The 19,219-nt window shown below is 44.0% G+C and overlaps 2 protein-coding genes and 1 pseudogene across 20 annotated transcripts in view; 2 read left to right on the top strand and 1 right to left on the bottom strand.

Moving 5' to 3' along the window:
* Positions 1-4,219, top strand: part of TNFRSF17 (TNF receptor superfamily member 17) — a 115,444-nt gene extending 111,225 nt beyond the window's left edge. For 3 of the 6 annotated variants that reach the window (XM_082360203.1, XM_082360204.1, XM_082360205.1), the window contains 4 exons: positions 271-388; positions 1,571-1,688; positions 2,045-2,176; positions 3,682-4,219. In XM_082360203.1, coding sequence (XP_082216329.1) covers positions 1,571-1,688; positions 2,045-2,176; positions 3,682-3,971 — 540 coding nt within the window. In that variant the 5' untranslated portion in view covers positions 271-388 and the 3' untranslated portion in view covers positions 3,972-4,219. The remainder of the gene's footprint in view (positions 1-270; positions 389-1,570; positions 1,689-2,044; positions 2,177-3,681) is intronic. The other 3 variants (XM_082360200.1, XM_082360202.1, XM_082360201.1) reach the window with 2 other exon arrangements.
* A 136-nt stretch (positions 4,220-4,355) lies between these two features.
* LOC309613415 (V-type proton ATPase subunit B, brain isoform pseudogene) lies at positions 4,356-6,027 on the bottom strand (annotated as a pseudogene). Its single transcript has one exon. The product of its transcript is annotated as a V-type proton ATPase subunit B, brain isoform pseudogene (transcript).
* A 3,201-nt stretch (positions 6,028-9,228) lies between these two features.
* The window catches only part of SNX29 (sorting nexin 29), a 557,079-nt gene continuing 547,088 nt past the window's right edge, over positions 9,229-19,219 (top strand). For 8 of the 13 annotated variants that reach the window (XR_014235418.1, XR_014235419.1, XR_014235420.1 and 5 more), the window contains exon 1: positions 17,035-18,085. Coding sequence is in view for 5 of the 13 variants with exons in the window: in XM_082359259.1 (XP_082215385.1) it covers positions 18,040-18,085 (46 nt within the window). In the remaining 8 variants the exon portion in view is untranslated. Of the gene's footprint in view, positions 9,331-9,376; positions 9,471-17,031; positions 18,086-19,219 lie in introns of those variants that run through there. The other 5 variants (XM_082359262.1, XM_082359264.1, XM_082359267.1 and 2 more) reach the window with 5 other exon arrangements.

The following is a 19,219-nucleotide window of genomic DNA, read 5'->3' on the forward strand; positions in this document are numbered from 1 at the left end:
CTGGTTTCCACCAGACTTCCCAGGCGTGGCCCACCTTGGCCACCTCCTCTTTCTCTCCACTCCTTAAATACCTACAATATGCCCACTGACATACTCAAAGGCCACCAATGACCCCCTTCCTTAGTGCACCACCTCTGACTTTTCTGCAGAATTTGACCCCACTTCCTATCCTTTCCTGAAGCTCTCCTTGCTTGGCTGATAGGAGGGGTAATCTTTGTCCTTGCCTATCTCTAATCATGCTTTTCCTGTGTCCTTTCCTGTCTCCCAAAGGTCACCATTTGGCAGGAGCATGAGGGCGTGGGACCTGCTGGGCCAGCCCTTTCAGCTCCTGGTTGTCCCACCCAGGGTGTCACACCTGTTGACCTCACTGCCTGGACCCTAGAGGAATGTAAGATTTTGATTTATTTCTCAGTATGGTTAGAAACAAACGCATGTGATTCCATTTATGTAAAAAGGAAAATGCACCTCCCTATCTATCTATTTATCTGTCTATCTATCCCTCCATCCACCTACAGAAATCCTCCCAGGAGTTGGCCAAATAGAACACATTGGCAATAGTACAGAGAACTCTACTCAATACTCTGTAATAACCTTTATGGGAAAAGAATCTGAAAAAGAATAGATACAAGTATATGTATAACTAAATCACTTTGCTGTACACCTGAAACCAACACAACATTGTAAATCAACTATACTGTAATATAAAATAAAATTAAAATTAAAAAAAAAAAAGAACACATTGGCAGGCCTGTTTGCAAACTCTGTGTGATACACCAAAATACTAACAGTGATTATTTCTGGACGCTATGATTGCAGATAATTTTTCTACACGCTCAACTGTTGTTTTTCTAAAATTTCAACAATGGAACATAGATATTAATAATATATTAATAGTCATATATTATTATTATGTCCCAAACCTATCTTCCCCCCAACCCTCTTGCCAATTTAACTTTTACCCTAGAAATCCCTGTTTGTCGGAATTCTGGGATTCTTCCTAGGTTTAAAACCTGGTAGGCATGCTTCATATTCCTTCCCTCTCATATTCTATCTTCCTACTACACTTTGTGGTTATTCGAGTGAATTTCTATCTCCTCTGTTAGATTTTTAGTTCTTGAGGGACACAGACCTTGTCTTATCTCTCTCCCTGGGGCCCATCACACAGCACAGCTCACAAACAGATGCTCCAAAAATGGTTACTGAACCTTCTGCTTGATGCCTCAGGCTTGTCGACATCCTGCAACTGTCACCTGCCTGAGAAATTTCCTCTATAAATAAGCAGTTTCTGTTTCAGGTATAAACCATAGCCCTTGCTACATACGCTCCATCTCCTACCCCACCCGGGCCTCAAACTTAGAAACTGGAATTAGTGTTGGTATTCAAATCCTTAGCCATGGTACAAGGAGTCAGCCCCCATAAGAACCAAGTCATTGATGTGAAGTTCTTTTTTTCCCTCGACATTCTAGTAGCTGTCATTACATTTGCTGGGGAATTCTCGACGAGATTTTACTTGTCCTCCCATGCTGTTCTTTCTGTGGTTTCCTTGTTTCTTTTTGCGATCCCGTTCCAGATGGCTCAACAGTGCTTCCAAAATGAATATTTTGACAGATTGCTGAATGCTTGCAAACCGTGTCACCTTCGATGCCCTAATACCCCTCCTCTAATATGTCAGCGTTATTGTAATACAAGTAAGTAATACTGCTCGAACAATTCCTCATTGGTGTGACGTCTTCTCTCTCTGTATTGACTTTATTCAAAGAAGAAGTATTACGGGGAAGGTGGTGAGATTTTCTGGATCAAAAAGAGGAAGAAAATTAGGCAACATTTAAATGCCAACAGGAACGAACAATTATTCAGAACTGAACTCAGTTTTATTCTGCAATCTTAACAACAGAGATTTTTTTATCAGCTCTCCTAGTTAAGTATTGTTTAGAATTTAAAAGTCAATGCTGAGGAATTAGGGGAATTGGACGGCAAATAATCTTTACTTGATGTGGATATGATGTTATCAGTTCATTATCTCTCTGACATTCTTTTAATTCAGTGAAAGGAACAAATGCAATTCTCTGGACCTGTTTGGGCCTCAGCTTGATAGTTTCTTTGACAGTTTTCGTGTTGATGTTCTTGCTCAGGAAGATGAGCTCCGAGCCATTAAAGGACGAATTTAAAAACACAGGTTGGTTTGATGGTTGATCTTTGAAATCTGTTTCCAAGAGGTGGCTATGATGAATTTCAGTTCCTTTTCTTTTTTCATGTTGAGTGTCTCATCCGGTAAGGGCCCTTTTGAGTGTGTTAGATGACAGGTTAAATGAACTCTTGGAAGAAGCGAGCTTTCTTTTCAATTTTTACACCTTCTTTGCTGATGTCCTACAATGTCAGCCTTCCCCAACATTTTTTCTAATTACTCTTTTGAAGTACTGAGGCTTCCTTGGGAAACATCCATCTCTTTGACAAAGTTAGCACATTGATTAAACGTCATGCTATCAGAAAAGCTAGCCAGGTTTGGTACTATTGGGAGAAGTGTATTTGGCAAGATCCGTGGCCATATTTTCATACAAATATAAGTGTTGTTTGCTTGGGTGAACATTTTACTGTGAAAAATGCTAGAAATGAATACCAGTTGCTCCTGGATTATTTAAGCAATCATCTCAAAGATTTTTATCTTTATTAAGCAGTAGAGAACCAGTCCCAGAGAAGTGAATGTTCTACTTAAAGGCTTTGTAAGATCAAAATATTTCAGCACCTTTGCCCATGATCTAACTCCCGAACACTTTGCAGCCATTGCCCTATTTCTTTTGCATGTATTTTCCGTGCATAATCTGTAAAGCATCCACCTCATTTGCTTTCTAGTGCAGTAAAGGGAGGGAGATGGCTATTCCATATGATTTACTCATTTCTCTTTTTTTGCCTGGGGTCTGAGAGACAGGTGGGGAGTGACTTTAGTGTGACGTTTTGGAGGATGGAGTTACACTGCAGAAGGCTGAGGAAGTAGTAAACGTGCCTTCATAGACATATATGGGGATGTAGCGGAGACTCCTTCCTTCTGCGAGCATGACAGATTCATTTAAAAAAAAAAAGTAATCTGCCACAAAATGCTCTGTAAGAGAAGCATCTTTACTGTGAATTCTAAAGTGTCACCCAACACTGATTTTGGTGTGTTGTAACATATGGTAATTTGTCATTTCACGTGTGTAAAAAGGCTCAGTACCTTAATGCATCCAAGGGCCAAGTGGGTGAGAAACGAATGTAGTGGGCTGCTTGAGGCTTCGGCGATAGGGGAGCCCGTGCCCTGCTTGAAGGAGACAGGTGCTATCGACTCCCAATTGTTTCCGTGTAGGAATGTTGGCTCCTAGTGGCCACATTTTGTTTTCTTAAAAAAAAAAAAAAAAGAGGCCAGTTGTCTAGATTTGTATGTAAAATCTCTTGCTTTTCAAATGTGGGCCAATGTAAAACAGACAAGCAAACACTTAAAAACACTGTAAGCCCTAAACCAAGCATGTCTTTGAACCCAGTGTGGCCCATGGTCTGTCAGTTCATGACTTCTAGTGTAGGACCCACTTATTTGTTCTGTGGGAAGAGACACATCTCACGATGCTTTGATCCCGGATGTGTGCTGCTAAGTCTGGCACAACCATGCGCCCTGAAAAGTTTAGGTTAACGGTTCTGTTTCTGCATAATCAGGATCGGCTCTCCAGAAGGAAGCTAATGCAGACCTGTATGAGAGCGACAATGGCGGGACTGGTGCTGCAACTCTTCTTTCGAGAGGCCTTGGGTACACAGTGGAAGAATGTACGTGTGAAGACTGTGTCAGGAGCAAACCAAAGGTCGATTCTGACCATTTCTTTCCACTCCCAGCCATGGAGGAAGGTGCAACCATTCTTGTCACCACGAAAACAAACGACTACTGCAACAGCCTGCTAGCTGCCTCCAGTGTCACGGGGACGGAGAAATCAATTTTCCCAGCTAATTAACCATTTCGATGGTATAGAGCTACTTGGAAAATCTTTTGTCAGAAGAAAAGGATGATGTATCAGATCTTTTTAGGATGATTGTACTTATCAGTGGATGATATGGCTTTTTGTTCTCTAATTCTGGAAAATCTTTGTTAGATATATTTTTCTACCTTACTGTTGGGAGCTTAGCTGTGGAAACTTCCTTGGTTTCATGATTAAATTGACTCACTGAAAAAAAAAAAAGCACTGCAATGTGTAGATTCCATAGTCACACATTTCTGTGGCTAGACCACTTCTCTCCTATACACACACACATACATTTCAGGACAGACTGGATTTCTTTTTATTGTTAAAGGAAAGCAAGGTTATCCTATGTACTTTCTTTTTTTTTTTTTTTTTTTTTTTACCTATTCTTTGTTTTTAATTACAGGGTAACACAGTAAACTCCAACACAAAGGTGGGGATGGGGGAGTGCAAAAGGAATAAAGAAAACAGAACCAGTATTTCACAAGAGCATCAAGCCAGCGATGAAGTAGCAGCTAATGCTTTGCAGAGTCTCGAGGGTAGAATTCGCTCAAGGTGCTCTGAGGGATTCTCTTCAGCATTTCTTTGGGGAAGATTCGGAGCAGTTGCCAGCCAATGTCCAAAGTCTCATAGACAGTGCGGTTTTCGTAAGGACCCTGAGCAATGAAGTTCCTCTCAAACTTCTGCAGAAATTCCAAGTAAAGCAGATCATCTGAGGTAAGGGCTTCTTCTCCAACTACGGCTGTCATGGCCTGCACATCCTTACCAATAGCATAGCATGCATACAGCTGGTTAGATACATCGGCATGATCCTTTCTGGTCATACCTTCTCCAATAGCAGACTTCATTAACCGAGACAACGAGGGCAGCACATTAATAGGCGGGTAAATCTGTCTGTTGTGTAGCTGTCTGTCCACATAGATCTGCCCCTCTGTAATATATCCAGTCAAGTCAGGGATGGGGTGAGTGATATCATCGTTAGGCATGGTGAGAATAGGAATTTGAGTAATAGAGCCATTTCTACCTTCCACTCTACCAGCGCGTTCATATATTGTGGCTAAATCTGTATACATGTAACCTGGGAAACCTCGTCGACCAGGAACCTCTTCCCTGGCTGCTGAAACCTCTCGAAGTGCTTCAGCATAAGAACTCATGTCTGTTAGGATAACCAATACATGTTTCTCACACTGATAGGCCAGGAACTCGGCCATGGTTAGAGCCAAGCGAGGAGTGATAATTTGCTCAATAGTTGGGTCGTTAGCCAAGTTCAAAAAGAGGCAGACGTTGTCCATTGAGCCATTTTCTTCAAAGTCAGATTTGAAGAACCGGGCAGTTTCCATGTTTACACCCATAGCAGCAAATACAATCACAAAATTTTCCTCACTGTAGTCCACTACATCTTTGGATTTTTTTACCAAACCAGCCTGGCGACAGATTTGAGCTTCAATCTCATTGTGCGGTAAGCCAGCAGCAGAGAAGATAGGAATTTTCTGCCCCCTAGCAATACTGTTCATGCCATCTATGGCCAAAATGCCGGTCTGAATCATCTCCTCTGGATAGATCCGACACTGAGGATGGATTGGCTGGCCCACGATATCAAGGAAGTCTTCAGCCAGTACAACAGGACCTCTGTCGATGGGTTTTCCTGATCCATTGAATACCCAACCAAGCATATCCTCAGACACTGGCGTTTGGAGAATATCCCCAGTAAACTCACAGGATGTCTTCTTGGCATCTATACCTGAAGTCCCTTCAAATACCAGAACCACTGCTTTGGAACTACTAACTTCTAGAACTTGCCCACTCCTCTTCGTGCCATCAGGTAGTGTTAAGTGCACAATCTCAGCATATCTGGGAAACATAAAGAAGGCTCAGAAATTCCTGGGTTGGTCCAAGGGAGGCAGAAGGTGGCTGTGGGGTCAGCTGGTGGCCACAATGATCACATGGTTCCATCTGATGGGTTTGCAGCTTGATGTGGAATAGTGAATAAAAGGGTCAGTTCATCCTCGGGGTTCCTAGAATTGACTCTCGAGCATCCTATGTACTTTCTATCTACAGGAGAAGCCTAGAGCCAGCCACACTAATTCAGTGTGCAGTGCATGGCCAGTTCCTGACCTTGTGAGCTTTCAGCTTCATGGAGGCATCAGGCATTATTATAATCACATAAATAAACGTGTAGTTGCAAACTGTGATAAATGGGTACTAGGTATCATTTTTGCACCTACATGCAGGTAATAATAATGACAGCTAGCATTTATTTACCCTTACTAATGTGCTAGGGGTTGTTCCAAGTGCTTTACCTGTACTAACTCATTTAATATATACAACAAACCACAAGGTACGTGGATCATTATTATCTGCATGTTACAGATGATGACAGAAACTAAGTCAGAGCAAGATTACATAGCCGGTAAATGGCAGGGCCAGATTTAAACCCAGACATTCTGATCTATTCCCTTTTCCCTCTTCACATCAATTTAATTCCATTTCTGAGTTTCCCCATCTCTTTGGGCTAAAATCTTAAGTCATTATTGGGAGATGGTTGCCTTCCCTGGGTTGTGCAAAGGTCCTGAGGTGCTACGGAAAGGGCTGTGCAATAGGCAGTGCCCTCTGGTAATCTGTTGACTTTGATCATTGTTAAGATGCCCACTGGCACCACAGCAGAGACCCTGAAGGTCTTGGGGCTTTGTGGCTTTTGTGTCAGGTTTTGGGTATGGAGAAACTTGGTGGGAACTTTTTACCCACTCAGGGCCCATCATGGCTCCATTCCAGGCCTTTGAGGGCCATAGGAGACAACGCAGTATAGTGTTGAAGGCACTGGCTCTTGGAGTTTGACTCCAGGCTCTGTTACTAGGAAGTTATAGACATTGGGTGACTGTGAGAAAGTTACTTAACCACTCTATGCCTCAGTTTCCCCATCTGTAAAATGGGGATAATAATAGTATCTATTTATAATGTTGTTTTAAGGATTAAATGAAAATATACACACACATACATTTATTATTTATTTATTCCCATGAAAAGTTTCTGGTTCATGTTAAGTACTTTGTGTTAGTTACGTTGCCATCATGGTTTTTATTAGTGCTTTGAGGCCTAGTCTCTTTGAGGGCAGGCACACACTCCTTTTCTGTTATATGGCCTGGGAATATTCCTCCTAGTTTCTCACAGGCCTTCTTCCTTCTCCCCTCACCCCCCTCAATGAGTTTAGATTTTTTCAAAAGCCCAGAAGAGCTGCTGACATCAGGCTTCTGATTCTTGGTCCTCCAGTACCAGGCTAAATCTTGGGAGGAAGGAATTACAATACTTAAAGGGGAGTGGCTGGTGGTGGAAAATGTAAAGCACACTCTACGAGTTCAATAACGTATATCATCTCAAGTGCCATGAAGAAAGGGTACAGGGCGCTAGGAGAAGGTATAACACGTATCCTCATGACAATTCCATGAAGCAAGTATGTGATGTCTCACCAAAAGTTACAGAGGCAGACAGACCTAAACTAGGCTTTCTGCGGGGGAGAGGAGGGATTCAGACACACTGACTCTTTAACTAGAATAACAAATTAGCAACAACTACAAAGTACAATTTTGAAAATGGGAAAAACAACCCCACCAACCAAACACACAAGTATTTTCATTTTTACATTCTATCATAGTCCCTGCACATGACTGTATTTTGACTTTTGACACAATTGTAATCATGGTGTACAGACCATTTTGCATGGGGCTTTTTTTTTTTCCAAACCGTGTGGCATGTGGGATCTTACCAGTTCCCTGACCAGGGATCAAACCCATGCCCCCTGCAGTGGAAGCATGTAGGCTTAACCACTGGACCACGGGGGAATTCCCTGAATGGGGCTTTTTTTTAAACTTATTCTGTTATCACTGGCTTTTCCTTGCATTTCCATAACCTTTATAATTAGCACTTTCAACTACGAGATTCTTTGTGAGGTGGGCCATGATTTGCTTAGCTATTCTTCTGTAACCTGGTTTTGGTGCTTTTCACTTTTTCTCTATTATAAATAATGCTGCAGAGCATCCTTCTCCAAAGATCTCTCGATCTCTGCTGAATCCAAAAGGTAAATTCCCAGGGGCCAGAGAGTATGTGTTGAGAGGCAATGTAATAGGAAGACCAAGGGGATGTGGGTCACACAGAACTCGGCTGGAATTCTGGCTCCATTTCCCCGTGGGGGCCTCAATTCAGTGTTTTGTGGATCAAGACTTAGGAGTGGATCAATCGTCTCAGTCAGCATTGAAAAAAAGAAAAGTCGAAGAGAATACATTACCTACAGAATTGTTTTGTTAAACAGCTTCTTAAATATATGTATTTGTGTACTGGGTTGTGGTGTAAAATGCATTTTCTTTTACTCTGGGTTGTGGGCAAAACAAGTTGGGAAAACACTCCTTTAACCTTTCTGAGTCCCCTTTCCCTTATCTGTAAAATGGGGCAGTAACCTGACCTTCTTTCAAACACGACCCATCTACGTTCACACCACTGCCACCACCCTAGCCCCAGGCACTAGTATCTCTTGCCAGACAATTGCAGTGGCCCCCTAACCAGCTGCCCCTTCTCCACCCTGCCCCACTACAATTCATTCTCAACCCAGGAAGAGGAATCACCTTAAAACCTAATTCACATTGCGTCACTCCCCTCCTTAAATTCTTGTAATGATTTCGCATTCCCTTATCTCCTTAGAGTTAGGCAGGAAAGTCCAACCCATTCACCATGGCCTGCAGGGCCCTCCACCCACCTCTTCAATCTCCTCTCTCACACCTCTTCTCCCTCACCCTTTCACTCCAGTCAACCCCTCCTTCTGGAACACCCTTCCCGTCGATCTTCCCGGGCCGTCTCCCTCTTACCATCCAGGTCTCTAAAGTCGTCTCCAGAGAGTGGCCCCCCGGGACAGCCCACCTCCCCTGTCCCCACGCTTTGGCCCATTCCTCTTTTTAAATTTCCCCGTTCCGCTTCTAGCGCTCTCTGGAACCGCGTTGTCTCGTTTCTCGTGGCCACCGTCCCGTCTGGCTCCCCGACAGAGGTGTGAGCCCAGGATGGCGGGGAGGCGTCCCGTCCGGTCCCCGCCTTGCTGATCGCGAGGCGTCGCTGCGGGGGTCTCCGGTCTGCCTCGGGCGTCCAGCAGACTCGGCGCCGCGAGCATCACCCCAACTCTACCGCCCGGCGCGGGTGTTTACGTTCCGGGGCGGGGGGCGGGGCCGCGCCGGCTGGGTTCTACTTCCGGGGCGGGGCGGCAGGCGGGGCGGGGCGTGCCGTCTCCTGGCCTGTCTGGAGGGCTGCAGCGGCAGTGGCGGCGGCAGTGGCGGCGGCACGGCAGGCACCGGCCCGGGGAGCGGCACCATGAGCGGTGAGTGGCGGCCTGGCCGCTGTCACCCGCCCCAGCCGCCCCGGCTCCCGCCGCACCAGCTGCACACTCCGGCCCCCGAGTCCCTGCGTCCCGCTCGCTCGCGGACCCCGTCCCATCGCTCCCAGTTTCCTGACCCCCATGTACTCCCAGTTCCTTGCTTCTGGTCACCTGCACTTTTCTGGCGTCCCGGGTCCAGGCACTCCTAGTCCCTTGACTCCTGTCCATCACTTACAACCGGCTCCTGGACACCTGTCCCCCAGATCGCCCAGTCCCTCCCAGTCCAGTTACCGACCCCCAGTTCTCAGACCTCCTGTGTCTCAGTCCCTCCTAACTCCTAGACTCCCTGAGTCCCAGTTCCAGTTGCGGGTCCCCCTGCTCCCCAGTCATTCCCACCACCCAGGCCCCTGTCCCCAGTCACTCCGATCTACACACAGGCAAAGAGTGCCTCATTCTTAGTTTGCTGCCTCCTGAGCCTTGTGTCCCCCGCTAGCTGTCGGTTCCAGAGGACGCTTGGTTCTCCTCATTTTCCCTCTCTGGTTCTGCTTCTTGTATTTTGGTTATTTTTTCATACTCCAGCTCCTTCCATTTCTTTTCCTAGCTCATTTGAGGTCTCCCTAGTCCTGCCCAGTAGCCCTTCCCCTCTTGTCCAATGCTGAGCTCATTTGGGGACCTCTGCCCTTCCCAGTCCGACCCTGTCCCTCCCACTGGGGAGCGGGGTGGTTTTGGTGGGAGGCTTGAGGTATGTGTGGACAGCTTGCCTTCAGTGTTTCTGAAGTTGAGTCCCTAGACTTGGACGCGTGTTCTCAGCCCTTTCCGCTCATGAGATCCGTTGGTGTTTTGGTGCTAAGTCATTCCTGGGTGTAGTATGTAGAGATGGGAGTGACTCAGGGAAGCCTCGCAGCTGCCCTGACTGGGATCTGGATTTACTTAGGAGGACCCGCCTACCCTCCTTCTGCCTGTTTTCCCCTCTCTGTGGAATAGCCTCTACAGAATCCTTGCAACCAGCCCAGCTGGCCCTGGCCTTGGACTCAGGCATGTCTGGAGGTCGAGGCGGGGCAAGGTGAAGGCCATGTGTCTCTCTTCATCTTTAACTTTTAAGTTAATTCTGTGGATCATTTTACGTAACTTAGGTGCCTTTTGTTTTGCTATTCATGAGCAAGGTTTGTGAAATTGATGGTCCTAATGGGGGAACTGGGGAGGGGGGTTTTCCTGGGAGATAGTCCAGCTTCTGTTGTCAGATGATTTTTGGCCTCACTAGAGTTTCTGGTCCTTGAACATTAGTGATACCACAACAAAGATGCGATGAGCTGGTTTCCACCCAGGAGGTAGTACAGCCTGAAATAAGTGCACACCTTGTGGGCAGACAGCTTGGGTTCAAATACCTGCTCTGCCACATAAACCTGTGTGATTTAGAGCAAGTTGCTCTGCCGTTCTGGAAGTCTCAGCAAAATGAGGATAAATAATAGTACCTGTATCCTAGGCTTGTTGCAATGACTAATGTTACTCAGGTAAAGCGAATGGTACTGTGCCCCTTACATGGTGTGTAGTCAGGAACTTGAGAGCTGCCATTGTTTCTGTAAGGATCCCTGTGGGGTTCAGGTGGCGTTGTTTTCTGGCCCAGCTCTGGGACAAGGGCTGGGGCTAAGAACGCCCTGAGAAGCTTTTCTTTTTTTTCTTTCTTTCTTTCTTTCTTTCTTTCTTTCTTTCTTTCTTCCTTCCTTCCTTCCTTCCTTCCTTCCTTCCTTCCTTCCTTCCTTCCTTCCTTTCTCTGTGTTGGGTCTTCTTTTCTGTGAGAGGGCTTTCTCTAGTTGCGGCGAGCGGGGGCCACTCTTCATCGCGGTGCGCGGGCCTCTCACTATCGCGGCCTCTCTTGTTGCGGAGTACAGGCTCCAGACGCGCAGGCTCAGTAGTTGTGGCTCATGGGCCTAGTTGCTCCGTGGCATGTGGGATCTTCCCAGATGAGGGCTCAAACCCGTGTCCCCTACATTAGCAGGCAGATTCTCAACCACTGTGCCACCAGGGAAGCCTGAGAAACTTCTTTTTAATGTGACCATGGAGTCTCTGCCTTGAGCTCACAGTTCTGGACCATTCTCTCTATTGTCTTCATTGGGAGCAAGTGAAATTGACAAGCCAAGGGAAACAGACCAATGTATACTTTAAGGAGCAACTTACTGTCAAAACTAAGGAAGTTTTAAAATTCAGTTAAAAAACCCCATTAGGTCTAAGGTTAAACAAATTACAGAAGGAAACCAACACATGGCTTTTTAAGGAAAAACCATGAAGGATGAAAGCCTTCTTTTGGAAAGATTGTAATTGAGGCAGAAAAAGTGGTTGCTGAGGATTGGAAGGGGAAGTCCAAGGTATTTTCCACCTATGGGATTAATAATTGGCACATAAAATAATGTGGCATGGAAATATTTACTCTCTTTTGCGTATTTTTTTTAAAGAAAATTTCAAGCAAAAAAAAGTGGAGAGAATAGTCTAATGAACAATTACCAACTCATGACACTTCACCCACATACCTGTCTACTTCCTACCTCTCTCCCCAGTTTATTTTGAAGCAAATCCTAGACACCCAGCAAATCCTATCATTTCTTCTTGTTCTTTTCTTTTTTTTGGCTGCGTTGGGTCTTCGTTGCTGTGCGCGGGCTTTAGTTGCAGCGAGTGGGAGCTACTTTTCGCTGCGGTGCGCGGGCTTCTCATTGCGGTGGCTTCTCTTGTGGAGCACGGGCTCTAGGCCCGCAGGCTTCAGTAGTTGCAGCACACGGGTCAGTAGTTGCAGCACGCGGACTTCAGTAGTTGTGGCTTGCAGGCCCTAGATCACAGGCTCAGTACTTGTGGTGCACGGGCTTAGTTGCTCCACAGCATGTGGGATCTTCCCAGACCAGGGATTGAACCCATGTCCCCTGCATTGGCAGGTGGATTCTTAACCAGTGCGCCACCAGGGAAGTCCTATATCATTTCATCTGTAAATTTTTAAAAAAATATTTCTCTCTAAGATATAGGGACTCCTTTTTAAAAAAAATAACTCAATTCCATTATCATACCTATAGGAAATGAGCAGTAATTCATTAATATCAGATATTCAATGTTAAATTTCCATGATTGCCTTATAATTTTATTTTATAGTGTATTTTTTTTTTGGCCATGCCGCGTGGCTTGCCCGATCTTAGTTCCCCGACCAGGGATTGAACCCAGGCCCCGGCAGTGAAAGCTCTGAGTCCTAACCGCTGGACTGCCAGGGAATTCCCTATAGTGTATTTTTAAAAGTCAGGGTCTAAATATGGTTTAAACAATGCAAATTGGTTTGTCTTTTAATTTTTTTAGGTCTCTTTCTCTCTTTTTTTTTTAATGTTTAACATATTTACAGAATTGTGCAAACATCACCATAATAAATTTTAGAACATTTTCATTACTCCAGAAAAGAAACTTCACACCCATTAATAGCTCTTCTTCATTTTCTGTTCCTTTAGCGCCAGGCAACCACTAATCTACTTTCTCTCTCTATGGATTTGCCTATTCTGGATATTTCATATAAATCAAATCATACAATATGTGACCTTTTGTGTCTTTTTTCACTAAGTATCATGTTTTTAAGATTCATCATGTTGTAGCATGTATCTGTACTTTATTCCTTTTTGTGACTGAATAACATTCTGTTGTATGGCTATGCCACATTTTGTTTATCCATTCATCATTTGACAAACATGGACTTGTTTCCACCTTTTGGCTATTATGAATAATGCTGCTGTGAACATTCACGTACAAATTTTTGTGTGGATAATATGTTTTCATTTCTCTTGGACAGATATCTAAGAGCAGAATTGCTGAGTGTATTTGAGGAACTGTCAGACTGTTTTCCAAAGCAGCTGCACCATTTTCCATTCCTGCATCATTTACAGCACTGTAAAAAGGTTCTGGTTTCTTCCTGCCCTCACCAATAGTCTTTTTGATAATAACCATTCTAGTGAGTGTAAAGTGGTATCTCTTTGTGGCTTTGATTTGCATTTCCCTAATGAGTAATGATATTGAGCATTTTTTCATGTGCTTGTTGGCCATTTGTATATTTTCTCTGGAGAAATGTCTGTTCAGATTCTTTGTCCATTTTTTTTTTTTAATTGGGTTGTTTTTATTGTTGAGCTGTAAGAATGCTATATAATTTCTGGCTACAAGTTCCTTATCAGATATCTTTGCAAAAAATTTTCTCCTGTTCTGTGGGTTGTTTTTCACTTTCTTGATGGTATCCTTTGAAGCACAAAGTCTTTTTTTAAACTATGGGTTCCCCTTTCATCTCTCCCGTTTTTTTTGCCCCCTTGCCATTTTTTTGAAGGTAACAGTTTATCCTGTTAGGTTTCTTTGTGGGATTTTGCTGATGGAATCCTTTTGGTGTAGTTTGACATGTTTCTCAGTTTCTCGCGTAGCCTATAAATTGGCAATTAGAGTCTGTTGTGTCTTGCAGCTGAAAATATTGGAGTGGAGGCAGAGGTCAGATGGGTACAAGGCCAAATACATTAAGTGCAAATCACCAGGAAGTGGAATGGTTAGGTAATGCATGCACAAGATAAATGGGCATCACGGGGCCAGGAACAACTAAGATGACCGTTAATAGGGGAGTGGACAAATATATGTGGTATGGTCACATGATGGAAAACCTCAAAGATGTTAAAAGGAATAAATTAGATTTATACACATCACTGTGGCTATATCTCAACATTAATATTCTCTAAAAAGAAGCAAGGTACAGAATTATATTTAAAATATATACCTTGATGCACATCAAAACATGCACATAAAACAATGTTTATGGATTCATGTATGTGTGTAGAAGTAAACAAATTGCTAGGAGGGTGGATACCTGCCGGATGTGGATGGTTGTTCCAGTGTGATAGTGTGATGATTTACTTGTTACTCTTTAAAGAATCCAGTAGGTAGGAATACTTGATTATCAGCCTCTACTAGCTAAGGAATTCTGATTTTCAGATAATGCTTTTGCTCTTACTGGGGAAAGTAGAACTTGTAGGGTCAGAAAGTCATTATGATTCTCAAACACTGTCTTTGGTAAGACTTTATAGTTGAAGCTACTTGATGCTCATTTCCATCAGTAATTACTCTGTCACGAATCCTTCTTAAGTTAGAAAGACCCTGAAACCCCCATTTCAAGGCCTGGGGAAAGCCAGACCCAGAGAGGTCAAATAATGAGTGAAGCAAACAAGCTCTAAGGGCCTGAAACACCAGAGTTGGGGGCTTAGTGGGTAATTTACTGCTGTGTCTTGTCTGATGTTTAGGTTCATTTTGGCAGCTTTTTTCTTATTTTTCTGGAATGTTGAAGGTCATGATTTTCTCTTTGGCATTGACTGTGTCATCTCCAGCAGTGGCTTGTATTTGGAATAAAGGATCAGCTGATGGTGGAGGGGGAGATAAATTAGGAGTTTGGGAATAACATACACACTACTATATATAAAACAGGTAAACAACAAGGACCTACTGCATAGCACAGGGAAGTATATTCAATATCTTATAGTAACCTATAATGGAAAAGAATCTGAAAAAGAATATATATATATATATGCCAAATCACTTTGCTGTACACCTGAAACACAACACTGTAAATTAACTATACTTCAATTTAGAAAATGGTTAAAAAAAGAATCAGCTGAAATGAGTGAACGGAAAAAAGAATAGCTGTGGTCATTCAAAGCAGAAAAAGTGATGATATCACCTTTTTTCCCCCCAGTGAAGGCACTGGGCTGATCTGTTATGGCAGATTGTAAGAAGAAGCTGTTCCACTGTCAGCAAACATTTGACTGCCTGCCTCTCTTGTGAGCAAGTGGCAATGGCCTCAGTCCCACTGATCTCCACTCTCCCGCTTCCCGGTTGCATGGCTCTGCCTGGGTGACCAACAGGAAGTCAAATGCTCAGAGGTCTTAAGTTTTGGAACTAAATTCTCTGAATTCTGGCAATGTGAACATAATCCCGGATAAAGCACCTCCCGTCCTGCTACCGTCTTGCCTGCACACAGGCCATGCATTCTCAACGGGGTGATATCACCCCTGTGGGGGAGAAACATCTATTCTTGTGTCTAAAGCACAGATATGCATGATGTACGATACATCTGTGGTATTAAAATTTCATGGCGGGGGTGATTAAGGAAAAAATGTCTAAAAACGATCCTGACAGAATGAGAAAAAGCTTGAGAAATGTTGACATAGGCTGAAGTAATTTTATCACTATCATATAAATTCACATTTTGCTTTTACCCTTAACATTTCTGGATAAAACTTTATCATATTGCTACATGGTCTTCCTATTGATCACTTTTATGGACTTCATAATCCATCAGTAATCCATCATTATACATATGGCATAACTTTTAAATTACTGACTTTACTTGTGGAAACTTATCCCCCCCCCCTTTTTTCCTTTTTGTTCCTATTATACATAATGATGCAGTGAACATTTTTGTTCAAGGTAGTTTTTCTTCCTTTTGATGATGTCTTTAGGATGATTTCCCTGAAGTAGTGTTAACATGAAAGTGTTGATGGTTCTTGATTGCTCTTTCCGCCAAAGCAATTGCACTTGTTTAAAACGCTACCAGTGAGGGGCTTCCCTGGTGGTGCGGTGGTTAAGAATCTGCCTGCCAATACAGGGGACACAGGTTCGATCCCTGATCCGGGAAGATCCCACATGCCGCGGAGCAACTAAGCCTGTGCACCACAGCTACTGAAGCCCGCGTGCCTAGAGCCCGTGCTCCGCAACAAGAGAAGCCACCGCAGTGAGAAGCCTGCACACAGCAATGACGAGTAGCCCCCGCTCGCCGCAACTAGAGAAAGCCCTCGCGCGCGAAGCAACGAAGACGCAACGCAAAAAATGCTACCAGTGAGAGTGAGGCAGTGGTAGCAGCAGAGCCTGGCCAGAAATTCAGGGTTCAACATTCAGCAGTCATTTGTTGGATGACAATTTGGCGCATCTTCTGTCACTTAGCAGAGGGCTGTACTGTCGGTGTTTGTTGAAGGGAATTGACAGAATGTACCCAAAATGTTAGAGTAATAGGTATGTTAACCAGGACTCTTCCTCCCACACACCCGGCCGCGCCACGCAGCTTGTGGGACCTTAGTTTCCCGACCAGGGATCAAACCCGGGCCCCAGCAGTGAAAGCACCGAGTCCTAACCACTGGATCGCCAGGGAATTCCCCAGGACTCTTTTCAGTTGCATGTGGTGGAAGCTGATTCCAACACAATGGGAGTTTAAAGCATCTTGTGCTGGAAAGGTCTAGGGATAGCCTGGCTTCAGCCTCAGCTGGTGCTTAGAGAGTCATCAGGACCACCTTTCTGTCCGGCTCGCAACTCTCAATACTTTCCTCTCTGTTGGCTTCACCCTCAGGCAGCCTCCCCTCCATGGAGGCAAGACGGCCCCTAGCAGCTCTTGGGTCACATCCTACAATGTAGCAACACCCAAGCGGGCAGGCCTTTTCCAGTTGCTCCGGCAGAAGTCCTGGCGCTGACTCATAGTGGTCTGGCTGGCCTCGCAGCCATCCTGGAACCAACGCATCACCGTGGCTCTGGCTGCCCATGCTTGGATCATATGCCCAGTCCAGAGCCCAAGGGTGGCGTGTGTCCCGCTTGTTGTCTGGATGGAGGAGGAACTGAAGGGGGAGGGAGGGCTCTTGTCATTTGGTGGGGGGGGGGTCAAGGAAGACCTCGCAGGGAAGGTGATGTCTCAGCAGAGACCCGAGGGAGGCGAGGGTGACTCCTGAGCAGCTGGACAAGTGAGGATGCCTTTTGCTGAGGTGGGAAAGGCTGTGGGAGGAGCAGCCTGAGGCCGCCAGGGAGAGTGAGGGCCCTTTCCCAGCCCTGACTTGTGCTCACCCATCCAGAAGCCCTCAGAGGCCTGTGCTGCCCGGCTTCCCACAAGGGGGGAACTTGTCCACTGACACCCCGCTTCTCCTTGCCTGTGTCTGCATAGTTTGGAATCTGCTGTTTCCTCCTCCACCTTAAAAAAAAAAAAAAAAAAGCAAAACCCCCAAATGACATTAAAGACTATTGTGAAAACAATATACCTATAAATATACCTTTCTAACATATTAAATATTTAGATTTTTAGGTATTCCACTTCTGTCTATGTTCAAAGCATATGCATTTTACCTAATTGCATTGAGTCTACATTTGAATTAGTGTCTTCACTTATTATAGCATTTACCCATGTTCCTTCTCTTCACAATTATTTAAAAATGCTGCGTAACATTCCACTAAATTGACATGCTGCAGTTATTTAACCTTTCTCCCATTGTAGGAAAAGAAAGTAAGTTCCATTTATGATGTTCTAGGATGGAGTTGGCAAACATTTTCTGTAAAGGGCCAGATAGTAAATATTTTCTGCTTTGTGGGCCATCTGGTCTCCATCCCAACTACTCATCCCTGTTGTATAAAAGCAGCACGGGCAATACGCAAGTGAAAGCACGTGGCTGTGTTCCAATAAAACTTTATTTAGAAGACCTGCAGTTTGGGGGCTGTAGGTTGCTGACCCCTGTTCTAGAACGCTGTGGGAAAAATCTGCACCCCTGAAACCATGTTTAGGCAGGCATCATGTTGCAGTGGAAAAACACTTGCACTCAGGCAATCCTGGATTTAACTCCCATTTGAAGAACCTGAGCAAGTTGTTGAACTCCAACTCTTAATTCCCTCATCAGAAAATGGAAGTGAAAGTGAGTGATGAATGTACAATGCCTTACTCGGTACCTGGAAGACAGAGAGACTGGTAAGGAAGTTACTTATTACTTTTCTCATAATCCCAGCCCCCCCACCCTGGCCCATTCCTCCATAGCTTAGTTTCCCAGGAGTCAGGAAGGTGCTTTGATGTTCTTGTAGTTTTTGGTATTCCCTGCTCGTTGCTTTCCAGGACTCTGCACTGGTACTCATTACCAGTGGTGCATTCCTGTATCCCTGGAGCTTTACGAGCAATGGGGAATTTCATATTTTAAAAAAATTGAAGTATAGTTGATTTACAATGTTGTGTTTCAGATGTACAGCAAAATTATTCTGTTATACATATATATGTATTCTTTTTAAGATTCTTTTTCATCATAGGTTATTATAAGATATTGAATATAGTTCCCTGTGCTATACAGTAGGTCCTTGTTATCTACTTTATATGTAGTAGTGTATATATGTTAATTCCAAACGTCTAATTTATCCCTCCCCCTCTTTCCCCTTTGGTAACCATAAGTTTGTTTTCTATGTCTGTGAGTCTGGTTCTGTTTTGTAAATAAGTTCATTTGTATCATTTTTTTTTTAGATTCCACATATAAATGATAACATGATAATTGTCTTTCTCTGTCTGATTTATTTCACTTAGTATGATAATCTTTAAATTTATCCATGTTGCTGCAAATGCCAATATTTCATTCTTCTTTATGGCTGAGTTGTATTCCATTGTGTATATGTACCACATCTTCTTTATCCATTCATCTGTCGATGGACATTTAGGCTGCTTGCATGTCTTGGCTATTGTAAATAGTGCTACTGTGAACATAGGGGGGCATGTATCTTTTCGAATTAGAGTTTTCTCCCAATACGTGCCTAGGAGTGGGCTTGCTGGATCATATGGCAACTCCATTTTTAGTTTTTTAAGGACCCTCCATACTGTTCTCCATAGTGGCTGCATCAATTTACGTTCCCACCAACAGTGTAGGAGAGTTCCCTTTTCTCCACACCCTCTCCAGCATTTGTTATTTGTAGACTTTTTGATGATGGCCATTCTGACCATTGTGTTTCCCTGGAGCTTTGCCAGCAATGAGGAATTTCAGTTTAAATGTTTCTTGGTGAATTTAGTAGTTATACAGTGGTAACATGTGGTGGTTGATTTGGTAAGTTTATAATTTGCATTTCTCCA

This window comes from Balaenoptera borealis, assembly GCF_965194805.1.
Source record: "Balaenoptera borealis genome assembly, chromosome: 16".
Taxonomy (NCBI): Eukaryota; Metazoa; Chordata; class Mammalia; order Artiodactyla; family Balaenopteridae; genus Balaenoptera; species Balaenoptera borealis.